The sequence below is a fragment of the Tupaia chinensis genome, unplaced genomic scaffold (genome assembly GCF_000334495.1).
Source record: "Tupaia chinensis unplaced genomic scaffold, TupChi_1.0 Scaffold000527_1, whole genome shotgun sequence".
Lineage (NCBI taxonomy): Eukaryota > Metazoa > Chordata > Mammalia > Scandentia > Tupaiidae > Tupaia > Tupaia belangeri.
The window spans coordinates 2749976-2762578 of NW_006160040.1; the positions used below are offsets into that span (position 1 = coordinate 2749976).

General features: G+C 38.5%; 1 protein-coding gene across 1 annotated transcript in view; it reads right to left on the reverse strand.

Moving 5' to 3' along the window:
- PDSS2 (decaprenyl diphosphate synthase subunit 2) overlaps nucleotides 1-12603 on the reverse strand; it is a 303979-nt gene that overhangs the window by 105012 nt on the left and 186364 nt on the right. Inside the window, exon 4 of the mRNA XM_006156956.2 lies at nucleotides 596-670. Coding sequence (XP_006157018.1) covers nucleotides 596-670 — 75 coding nt within the window. The remainder of the gene's footprint in view (nucleotides 1-595; nucleotides 671-12603) is intronic.

The following is a 12603-nucleotide window of genomic DNA, read 5'->3' on the forward strand; positions in this document are numbered from 1 at the left end:
TGAAATAACTGCATTTTAAGGAAATAAAACCTAACCTTTCTTGAGATGTCCTGCTAAATGAGTCAAAAAACCCTTAATTCCAGACCTGTGAAATTAATCAAAATAATCCAACTGCAACTATGCTACTCCTTATCACAGGGAATCTAATAATGCAGTACATGCTGGATCTTTCATATAAAAGACATTCCTCTCTCACCTCGCAACAGCCATTTCTTGGGGGGCTGTAGCCCACTCTTCTGGGACATAGAAGACCCTTTCCTTTGGGGAAAGGCTGGGTCCAGTGTTCTCAGCACAAGCTGCTCTTCCAGCTGCCTGCCTTGTGACAGAGCTACCTGCTAGCCAGAAGCATCCTGGTGTCTACTGGGCTGCTGCAGATTGAACAGACTGTGAATCCAGCCAGAGGATAAGAGGTTGTTCTAATTGGCTAAATCTGCTATGTAATAAGCATACGGCCATGAGTTTGCAGCCAAAACACTAATATAAAAAAAAAAGTACAGTTTAAAACAAAACAGGGATGACGTTTTTATTCATCAATTAGAGTTTTGCCACAAGGGTTTCTAACCTAACATTTTACAATGCCTCCACAATCCTTTACCTTTGCTGAAGTAGAATTTTCATGGTACACTCCTTGTACCAAGTCCATGAGAGCACTTGCTATAAGTTCCACAACCTAAAAAACAAGAAAAAAGACAAAAAGAAGCAATTTAAAAATGTTCCCCATTTTTACCTCAGAATGCTTAGAAGGTTTAAGTAGCAAGGTAGGATTTGTGGTCGTTAGGAAAAAACCCAAATTATGTGCAAAGATCCCAGCAAATAACATTGCCCACCTGGAATTAAAGCTACGATCCAATTTTTTTCAGTCATAATTCAAGCTCTCCCCTGCTCGCCAATCTTATAAGCATAGCACTGAACTAATATACATGAAAATCTAGTAATAACCATTTTGAACATAAGCTTAAATTTCAGATAAATAATGAAATCTTAATTTATTTTCTGCATGTTTATTTCTGTCAGGTGGATACTTTTTCAGTACTCCCATCCTGGGAGCCATTACAATGCTAAGTTTTCATACTTAATACAGAAAAAAAGGCAAAAGCAAGAGAACGGTTAACGTTTCAAATATGTTCATTTTGCTGTACTTAAAATGCACTGTGGATTTAGTTGGTATAGACCCTGGGTCAAATATACCATAAACACTGAAAATTTTTACAGAACTGCAATGTTGAAATTATATTTTTCAAACCCATATTCAAGGCTCAGACTAAAAAAAAAAAAAAAAGTCAAGTAAAATAAAAACTTTGAACTTGTTCCAGAATGTAAAACAAGCAGAAAACAATAAATGGTCTCTTTGGAACTGCTGTTAAAATTTAGAATTGTCTGCATAAAGCATCTCAGTTCAAGAAGAAAAAATAGTGGTATTTATGATAATGCTCAATGCATCATTTCAAACAAGAATTCCTCAAGGCAACCCCATCCGCTACTTACAAAGTCCTAATATCTTGTATATTTAACTTCCTATATAACACAGTCCTGTATCTGATTTCCACTCTGCTTCCTAAAATTTAGCTCCGTTCTGATTGAATTAAAGGATTTTGTTTCAGCTTTTATCATTCTTGTAATTGAAGACATTATTAAGCTAAGGGATATGGACTCAAACAAGATACTTCAACTTCAGGTACCCTGGGTTTAATAAACATTTTCTTAGAAGCAAATTACATTAACCTGTAGAAAGACTTGCTTTAAAATTTTAGCACATGAGCATTTTATCTCCCAATTTATATTTACATTCATACTGACTAATGCATACCAGGATGCTGGTATGAAAACTTTGCTGATTAAAAGGAAATTTTTTTTCTAACTTTGCAGATGGGTTAATTTGTAGGAACTATACAGTCTTTTTCTTTTTTAAAATCACATTGTCCTTTAGGTAACCAAATACTTAAGAAATATTGTAGCAATATGAGCTGCAGAGGAACTGGAAGGACAATGATCCTACAGTGTTACCAGATGTGTTGAGTTATTTAAGTGGGGAAGAGAGAAAAATGAATGGATTTTTTTTCCCCTGAAGGTATCAGATAAGCCCTATTCCCAAATCCAGGAGGATTGAGTATCGCCAATAGGTCTATGAAAGACTGTAACTAAATGCACAGTATTGGATTGGATTACAGTTTATACAAGCAACATCCCAAGATCCCCCTGATGGCTGGACACATAATACTGATCAATCACTCACTAAGAAATGTTATGGTTTTGAAACAGTTTGAGCTCCGATACCAGCACTGGTAACGTGAAGAGGGATTTACAAAGAGAAAGTCTGACGTTAGATGTCGAAATGATGGCATGAACTTTTAACAGTGGCTCTGGCTCTGGCTCCAGCTCTGGCTCTGGCTCACCACTGTTCCTTTACTTCCCTGACATTCCAGACCAGGCAGAAGCAACAAAAAACATTTTGTTCTCTGATCCTTTTCCTCTTAATTCGATTAGCAAATATAGGCAGATCTGTGCTAGTTTCTCAATGCCCTGTACTTACAAATGGTCACACTTACTGGAATAAAGTACACCTCTATAGCCAATGACAAGCATTAAACAAAAAGTTTTGGACTTTTTTGAGTTAACAAGTTGTGGAGGGGAAGAGATTATAAAAAGCAGGAATAGCCTAGAGGAGTTGAATGTGTCCCAGGCAAGGGTGACCTGCCCAGCACACACACAAATCCCTTTCTGTTGTTTGAAATATTTATTTTAAAAATTATATCAAAGAAAGATATATTTAAGTAATGCAAAAAATCACAACTATTTCTAGAAAGACCACAGGGTTACCAGACACTCACAGTTTAGTCAGATCTGATCTTTTGTTATTTTTTCTTTTTTGGGGGGAGAGGTTTTTGCTATCGGGCACGTGCGCTCACCAGACAGACAGAGACAGAGAGACAGAAAGTGAGAAATCACCCAGCAGGGGGGATAGCCATGCTGCAATCCCTTCTCCTCCATTCTCCTCTCAGGCTCTTGGGGCCGGCCGCACACGTGCCCGGCGTGAGTTTTAAGCCACCGGGTCCGGGACTTGAACCGTGGTCGACTACACAGGAGTCCAGTGACATAGCCATTACACTAACTGCTGGCCCCTGATCTTTTGTTTTTTAATTATTTGGCTTCTTACTCCAGATATTCACCTTTTTTTAAAAAAAAAATTTAACTTTTATTTATTCATTTGTTTATTTCAATTTGACCATAGAGAGACAGAGAGAGAGAGGAGAGAGAAGGTGAGAAAGCAAATCGCCAGATCCAAGACTTGAACCACAGTTGGCCATGTGGGAATCCAGCACCTTTAACCACCATGCCACCTGCCGGCCCCAACATTCACCTTTTGAAACTCCTGTTGTACTTAAATATAAGAAAGCACTTAACATTTTTTCTCTTCAAATCCTTGAGGAATGATTTAATCAATAACTCAAAGTGTTAGTGAGGATAACGGCAGCAGGAGGAGAATTCAGAGACTGAAAGCCAGCCCTGCTAAAGCTTAGGGCCCAAGCGAGACTTAGAGCTCTAGACAAGAGGTATGATGAAAAAGATTCAAGGACTTTTGTTCCTCAAGTCTCAGAGGCAAACTAACACTTTCTACTAGGAAAAGAAGATAGGTTAAAAGAGCCTCAATGTTTGCCCCTCCTTTCCAGCCCGAGAGATTAGAGAACTGCAGAGACAAATCAGAACACTAGGAGCCAGAGGACTCTAGATTTTAAGGCCTACAACTAATTTTTGTTGTGAGATCTGGGACAAATCAGTTCATTCTTCTGACCTTTAATTTTCTTCACCTATAAAATGGAGTTACAAAAGATCATTGCTTAAGGTCTCTTTCAGCTCCAAATTTTCGAGCTTTTAGAAATGCAATTCTCAGTATTTATAATTAGGCATAGAATTTTGAAAACTGCTTTTTCATAAACTTTGATGGAAAATGTTGGTCCTGCTGTTTGTTTTTTAATTACTTTTTAAAAGTTCACCTCATTTCTCTCCTCCATGAAAAAGAGACAGAAATAGAGAGAAAAAAAGACAGAGAGAGGCATCCCAACAGGGTCTCCAGATCCAGCCCCAGCCTTAGGCAGCCTGGATCACACAAACATGCACACCCAGAGTGTACAGGGAAGCCTCGGGATGTGAACATGGGACCTTTCCTTGGGGGTCCAGTATTGCAGAGTAGTATATTACCACTGTGCTGCCAGCTGGTTCTCATACTACAATTAAAAAATATATATTTTATTTATTTTATTTTATTTATCATTCCATTCTTTCTTTCTTTCTTTCTTTCTTTCTTTCTTTCTTTCTTTCTCTCTCTCTCTCTCTCTCTCTTTCTTTCTTTCTTTCTTTCTCTCTCTCTCTCTCTCTCTCTTTCTTTCTTTCTTTCTTTCTCTCTCTCTCTCTCTCTCTCTTTCTTTCTTTCTTTCTTTCTCTCTCTCTCTCTCTCTCTCTCTCTTTCTTTCTTATTTTAGAGGTTTTTGTTATAGGGTGCATGCACTCGCCAGAAAGACAGAGAGACAGAGAGCAGGAAAGTGAGAAATCCCCCGTCAGGGGGAACGGCCACACTGCAATCCCTTCTCCATTCTCCTCTCAGCATCTTGGGCATGCACGCACATGGGTCTGGCGTGAGTTTAAGCCACCGGGTCTGGAACACCAACTGTAGTCGACTACATGGGAGTCCATCGACATAGTCATTATTCCAACTGCTGGTCCCCATTATTTCATAATTTGCTATAGGACACATGCACTTACCAGAGGGAGAGAGAGAAAGTGAAAAAGCAAGTCACCAAATCTAGGATTCAAACCGTGGTTGGCCATGTGGGTGTCCAGTGCCTTAACCACCATACCACCTTCTGGCCTTGATGCTACTTTTAAAAAAAGTTTACTTATTTATTTATATATTTTTTTATTTATTATTATAATTTTTAAGTTTGTATAGGGCATGTGTGCTCACCAGAGAGAAAGCGAAAGAGTGGAAGTAAGTCACTAGGTCCAGGACCTGACCATGGTTGGTCATGTGGGAGTCCAGCGCCTTAACCACCACGCCATGTGCTGGTCCCAGTGCTACTATTTTTAATAGTTGTCTTCACATGGACCTTTCTCTCTGTCTGAACTTTACCAAGTTTGTGAAACACTATGTACCCAATTTCCCCTTGCTTACAATATGTCAAATAATTAAACGATTTCCATTTTTTAAACCATTATGACTGGTAGTCCAACCCACCAGCTGGCAAAGAAATCAGGTCAGTGAAAGGTAGCCTTTTGATACTGAGTAAAGGATTCTAAATTCTGATACTTGAAGGGCCCTCACACTTGGTAATAATTCATACCTATTGGATTTAGAATGACATTAGGCATAACTGCCAAATTGCATCAAAAAATAATGGCATTATTTGACCCTATCACTTCTACCTCTAATGAATAAATATGTAGAGCATTTGGAAGAGAATCTGGAACATAAGTCTTGGTGAGTGTTAACTTATTATTCCCCATACTTGTGTATTTTTACTTTAGAGTCAGTCAAATCTTGGGTAAACAAAAAAACATAGTATGGAAACCAAGATTACAGGGTTTTTGTAATTGTATGCCCAAATATTTTGGAAGAACATGGGTTCTGTGACCAGCAGATGGTGTAGCAGTTACATGGCTGAACTCCCACATGGCTGACCAGAGTTCGAGTCCTGGTAGCTTGAAACTTACACCAGGTGTATATGTGTAAATGCCCCAAACCCCGAGAAGAGAATGGAGAAGGGATTACAGCATGGTCATCTCCCTGGGCGGTGATTTCTCACTTTCTGTTTGTCTGACAAATACACACACTCTATAGCAAAAATCTGTAAAGAAAAAAAGAAGAAAGTAGGTTTTTTAAAAATAATTATTTATTTAACTTTATTCATTTGTTCATTTTAATTTAACCAGAGAGAGACACAGAGAGAGAGAGAGAGAGTGGGAGAAAGTGAGAAAGCAAGCCACTAGATCCAGGACTTGAATCATGGTCGGCCATGTGGGAATGTCCAGCGCCTTAGCCACCACACCATCTGCTGGTCCCAGAAAGTAGGTTTTAATTTAACACCAGAATGCATAACACCAAAGGCTACTTGAACAAAGAGCAGAGATATTAATATCTGTAACACTGACTTGTTGCATCCCGATACAAGATGTTTCAAATTATGACTATTGTCATCAATGTTATTTAGTTTAACCATCTGGAGAGCAATAAAATAAGAGCTAAGCTTCTTCATTTCTGTATTTTTGGTGATTGCAAGGACGGCAGCATTGTTTACCTATACACACAAATGCAAAAATGTCACATGCTTAAATAATGACTCTGTAGCAATGTCAGAGTTATATAAGCTGGCATCTCCAACCTCCTTCCCCCTTTTTTCCTGGCTACCAGGGAGAAGGCAGAAGCATACGAAAGCAAATGACCAGCACATGTCTAATTGCTATACTCAAGCAAACTACTGATCATTCTTGCTTCAAACACCACCCTCTCACCACAGATAAGGGATAGAGACTACCCAGGTGCACCTGAACCTTAAGACAATTACAGATATGATGTAAATGACCTTTGTGATGAATTTCTTCAATGGTTAATTTACAGGACAAATTTCAGCAATCTAGAGGAATGTGTAATTGTGTCGATCTTTATCTTTGAGCAAGGGTAACTATAATGCAATGTTTTTTTTTTTGTTAACTGAAAAATGAAAATGATTAATCTCACAAGTGGTGTTCTGATGATTATGCCCTGAACCACAATAAATTCTCATCATAAAAGATAGAAAGCAAGAGAAGGGTATGCTAAGAGAAAATGAGAAAAACAATGACAAAATAAAATAAGATAAAATAAAATAAAAATCCTCATACTGCTATCCAAAGATGTCTATAACATACTCTTAAGAAAAAGAAAAAAGTGGGGCCAGCAGGTGGCCTGGTAATTAAGGTGCTGGACTCCCACATGGCTGAACACAGTTTGAGTCTCGAACGTGGTGGCCTGCTTTCTCATTTTCTCTCTCTGGGGAGCACATGTGCACTATAGCAAAAATACTACTACTATTACTACTAATAATACTGATAATAAGTAAAAATTAAATAACTCTTTTTGAGGTCTTTGCCTTAGGGCACATGTGCTTGCCAGAGAGAGAGAGAGAGAGAGAGAGAGAGAGAGAGGCAGAGAGAGACAGAGATAGTGGGAGGGAAGTAAGAAATAATCTCCCAGGGGATGACCACATTGCAATCCCTTCTCCTCCATTCTCCTACCAGGATCTTGGGCATGTACACACATGTGCGTGGTGTGAGTTTCAAGCCACTTGGTCTAGGACTCGAACTGTGCTTGGCCATATGGTGGTCCAGTGACATAATCGCTAAACCATCTGCTGGCCCCCAAATTAAATCTTAAAAAAAAAAAATTAAAGAAAAATAAAGTAAGCTGATTACAAAACAGAGCAGAACAATAGGTATTTTTAAAACAAAACAAAATCAATTATATGTTTATATAAATAGAGCAAAAAGTCTGAATGGAAAGATAAAACATTAATAATAATAATGTGTATTAGATTTTGGCTTGGATCAGCAAGTGGCATGGTGGTTAAGGTGCTAGACTCTTATATGGCGGACCGTGGTTCAAGTTCCAGACCAGGCAGCTTGCTTTCTCACTTTCTCTCTCTCTGGTGCACAGACATGTCCAACAGTAAATTTTAAAAAATAGAAATCAGCAGATGGCATAATGGTTATGTAGCTGGACTCCCACATATTCGACTGTGGTTCAAGTACTAGACTCAGGGGCTTAAAACTCACACTGGGCACATGTGTGTGCATGCCCAAAATCCTCCAAGGAGATTGGAGAAGGGATTCTGGCGTGACCATCCCCGCTGGGTGATGATTTCGTGCTTTCTGTCTCTCTGTCTCTCTCTGTGTCTCCAGCAAGCAAACATGCCCTATAGCAAAAATCATTTTCAAAACTAACTAAATAAATATAATAAAGTAAATAATAAAAATTTAAAAAATTATAGCTGCTTAAATAGTCACTGTATTATATTTCCTCCCTCTTTTGATTGTATTGCTTCTATAATCAGGTAAGCTATTTACTTGGGGGGTGGAGAGAGATGGGAACACACACAGTTTTTCATCTCAGAGAGGCTTCAAACTATGCGAGGTCCACAAATTGATTTTTGGAATGTATCAGCCAGCCCCTGGACTAACAAAAAAGTCAGTAAATTGTGGTAAGCACTCTGTATAGATAGGTTGTACCTTCAGTAAATGTGGTTCCAGAGTATGATTGGTTATCATTTGACAGATGGAATAGACTCAACAGAGTTGTACATGTTTAACTGGTATACCAGGTCACTTTGGACTGAGCAAAGGAGTTCCTGTCTTAAATCAAAATACAAATAAATATTTAGGGGAAATGGTAACTATAAACTAACGTGGCTCAGTTAAAGCTCGAATCAGCATACGCTAAGTTTATGTAATAAAATAATGTAGCTGTGTTTTAATTCACTTAAAAAAAAGGTTGCTGTGTAACTTAATTTGCTTGGTATATAAAAATTGTGGAGGCCATTACAGATTTATAATCTTCTGTAAAAAATCTGCCCTCAGAAGGTTATTTTAATGATGGTTTTTACTACAGTGTGAAATGACAAAACGTGTAATCCATCAGGCTATTTAGGAGGCAAATGAACACGGAGCCCCTCAGCCTTTACTACTCTTAACAGCTGCTAGCAAAGGAAACAGCCGTGTGTGTGTGTGTGTGTGTGTGTGTGTGTGTGTGTGTGTTCGCATCTGCAGTGCTGATGGCATTAATTACGTACAAATCTATTGCACTCTGTCCTCCTCCCCCAGGAACAAACAGCAATGCATGAAACGGTAGCGAAGGTGAAACACCCGTGGGGAAGAATGAATTTTCATATACATCGTGGGAGGAACAAGAGCTAGATTTAGCATAAATATATCCTTTTTAAAGAGCCTTGGCAAGACTTCTTATTTTAAGCTACAAAAACAATCTCTATTATCAATGAAACATATCTTACAGAAAAGACTTGATAGAGTGTGCAGAATAGGCTGCTAACAGCAACCAGAGCAGCTGGTTTCTCTTTACACAAACGAGGTGCATGTAAAGCTGTCTATTACCAAAGTAAAGTGCAGAGGGACTGACTCTTTCCTCCTCCCCCAGGAACAAACAGCAATGCATGAAACGGTAGCGAAGGTGAAACACCCGTGGGGAAGAATGAATTTTCATATACATCGTGGGAGGAACAAGAGCTAGATTTAGCATAAATATATCCTTTTTAAAGAGCCTTGGCAAGACTTCTTATTTTAAGCTACAAAAACAATCTCTATTATCAATGAAACATATCTTACAGAAAAGACTTGATAGAGTGTGCAGAATAGGCTGCTAACAGCAACCAGAGCAGCTGGTTTCTCTTTACACAAACGAGGTGCATGTAAAGCTGTCTATTACCAAAGTAAAGTGCAGAGGGACTGGTTAAAGAGTAGTACCCCCCCCCGCCCCCCGCAGAGGCCGATCACAACGTCTAACATTTGTAAAAACGCTTTATCATTTACAAACTGGGTTTAAGTCAACCATCTCCTTCCAGGTGGATTCAGTCCCTAGTGCTCAGCCAGAGCTTCCAGGCTGGCAGCAGCAGTGGAAAAGCTACCTCTGAAGAACATGGGGAGCAGTTGCAGTGGCCAAATAAGGGGTGTATCTACTCACCCACCACCTGGGCACAAACAACCCAGATGAGCTCTACTCTGCATGCTGATTAATATAAATGAGTGGCTTTGATAAAGCCATCGCTGAAGTCCATGGAAGAATGGCTCTCTCTCCTTCTTCCTAGCGGACAAGGACCAAGTTTAATGAAGACAATGATGAAAGATCTGTTGTAATAAACACACCACGAACTCACAGGAGTTCTGGAGAAAGCTTCTCGCTCGGCTTTTTGAAGGGAGTCTTTTCAGTGCTGCCAAATGCGTAAGGCCTTGCTTATTTGTGGGAGGGATAGCAATCTGTTCTGCTGAGCTGGAAGTTCTTTCTGGCTAAGAGGGGAGAGCAGAGAGAAATGGCACTACCAACAGGACAGGTGCAGCAAAAACTAAGCAAATTGATAATCTTAATTTTTAATTTAGAACAGCTGATACATTGGTTTATAACCTAAGCGCTGGTAACATTTGTCGAAAAGGTTTCAGGAAAATTCAGTAAACTAAACAAAAATATAAAATCCCAACTTGGAAGAGAGGCTATGAGATCAGGAAAATGGCTTAAATATGAAGTGTTGAGATTTAATTTTATAATGGCTAGTGACTTCGTTTCAGAAAAATTTGCTGCTAGCCTACTATGTGCCTGGCACTGTACTAATGAAACTCGTTTTATTAAGCTGCGATTACACCCATAGGTGCTATCAAGAGAGAGATGTAATTAATATTTGATTTATAAATGAAAAGATGGGGCTGGCTCCACAGCACACTGGGTCAGCTCTGTGCATGAGGAGATGGATCCTACGTAGCTTGGCTTGAAAACCACGCCACCTGCAACATGCATGTGTATACTCAGAATCCTGACTAAGGGAGGAATGGAGGAGAAAGAAGTGCAGCATGACCACATCTCATTGGGGAGCATTCTTTTTTCTTTCTCTGGGGAGCACATGTACCTTCTGGCAATTAAAATTTAATAAACAGAGATGGATATTTGTGGTTAAGATATCACTGTGGAACCAGACATATATCTAAATAAAACTTAAACAAATTAATTGCATTTTACCTATCTTGCAATATATATATATATATTATAGTTGTCTTTTTTAAGGACACAGTCATTATCTGGATTAAATGCGCTAGTGACTTCGTTTCAGAAAAATTTGCTGCTAGCCTACTATGTGCCTGGCACTGTACTAATGAAACTCGTTTTATTAAGCTGCGATTACACCCATAGGTGCTATCAAGAGAGAGATGTAATTAATATTTGATTTATAAATGAAAAGATGGGGCTGGCTCCACAGCACACTGGGTCAGCTCTGTGCATGAGGAGATGGATCCTACGTAGCTTGGCTTGAAAACCACGCCACCTGCAACATGCATGTGTATACTCAGAATCCTGACTAAGGGAGGAATGGAGGAGAAAGAAGTGCAGCATGACCACATCTCATTGGGGAGCATTCTTTTTTCTTTCTCTGGGGAGCACATGTACCTTCTGGCAATTAAAATTTAATAAACAGAGATGGATATTTGTGGTTAAGATATCACTGTGGAACCAGACATATATCTAAATAAAACTTAAACAAATTAATTGCATTTTACCTATCTTGCAATATATATATATATTATAGTTGTCTTTTTTAAGGACACAGTCATTATCTGGATTAAATGCCTTATAAAGATAAAGACAAAGACCACTGATTTGTCTTTAATTCCCTTAGAAGGTTAATACATAGATGAGCTGCAAGATCACGGCTAGCCATGTCACTTCTTTAGACCTAGCTGGCTTGTTTAGGTAAGAGGTATTTGTGTTTTATCAATAAAAAGCCCCAAATACCTAAATGTGAAACAATGTACTTTTTTTAGTCATAATAATTGTGAGAAAGTTAATTAGTTAATAAGCACAAAATATGGTTTTCTTTTAGTAGAAATAAAAAAGTAACCCAAAGAGTTGAGTTTACTTTTTGAATGAAAATTCATGGTTCTTGGCCAAAGCCAACTAATCACTTCTTAGCTTAAATAACGATAAGGTGCCTGAAAAAGTGGCAGATAATTTAAAATGCTTAAGTCGGTATGATAATTTAAAACTTTTTATAAGAAATTGAAGAGATGACTTTCAAAACAGTAGGTTTTGAAAAAAGTTGTGTCAATCTTTTGTATTTACTACAAAAGCTGTAAACAGTTGTTAAGAATTGAATGCTTAGTCTGAAATAAAGCAATTCTGGTATTATCATATAGTGGTTGCTTTATTTTCTACTTTCCAAATACAAGGAAATATGAAGTGCTGTACTAAGGGGTTCCATTCTCGGTACGTTCTTTACTTAGTGGCCCAGTCACATGTTCTTCTGACTGCACTTTGAGAGAGTTGTGTCCACCATTACAATCATCTGCCCATTTTTTCTAACGTGGCTGAGAACCTCCATTTAGCTTCCACTGCTTTTTTATCTGAAAGCCCAATCAGGGCTGTCAGTTGCTAGGCTGCCACTAGCTAGAACACTGCCTTATATTGGTGGCTTTCGAAAAAAAAAATTATTTTACTTTATTAAAATAATGAGTTTATTTCAATGTATATTTTGGTCTCCTCACCATTTCCATGTCTGACCACCAGGTCCTTTGTAAGTTTTTTCCTGTTTTTTTGAATGATTCTTGACCTTTTGATCTTGGTGTTGATTGTTTTGAGTCTTTTCCATTCTGGTTTGATTTTTGAGCATTTTTGCCAGGAGTATTTCATATAGATTTCTTCACTGGAGCTTTTTCTTCTGTTTCCTCACCTTCAAAATCATCATCATCATCATCTTCTTCATCATCATCATCTTATCAGCAGCAGGTTTTACTTCTTTCTGTGGAACCTTGGTACCACCTTGCTACCAGGGGCAGATCGCTTTCCAGATATACTTAAGACTT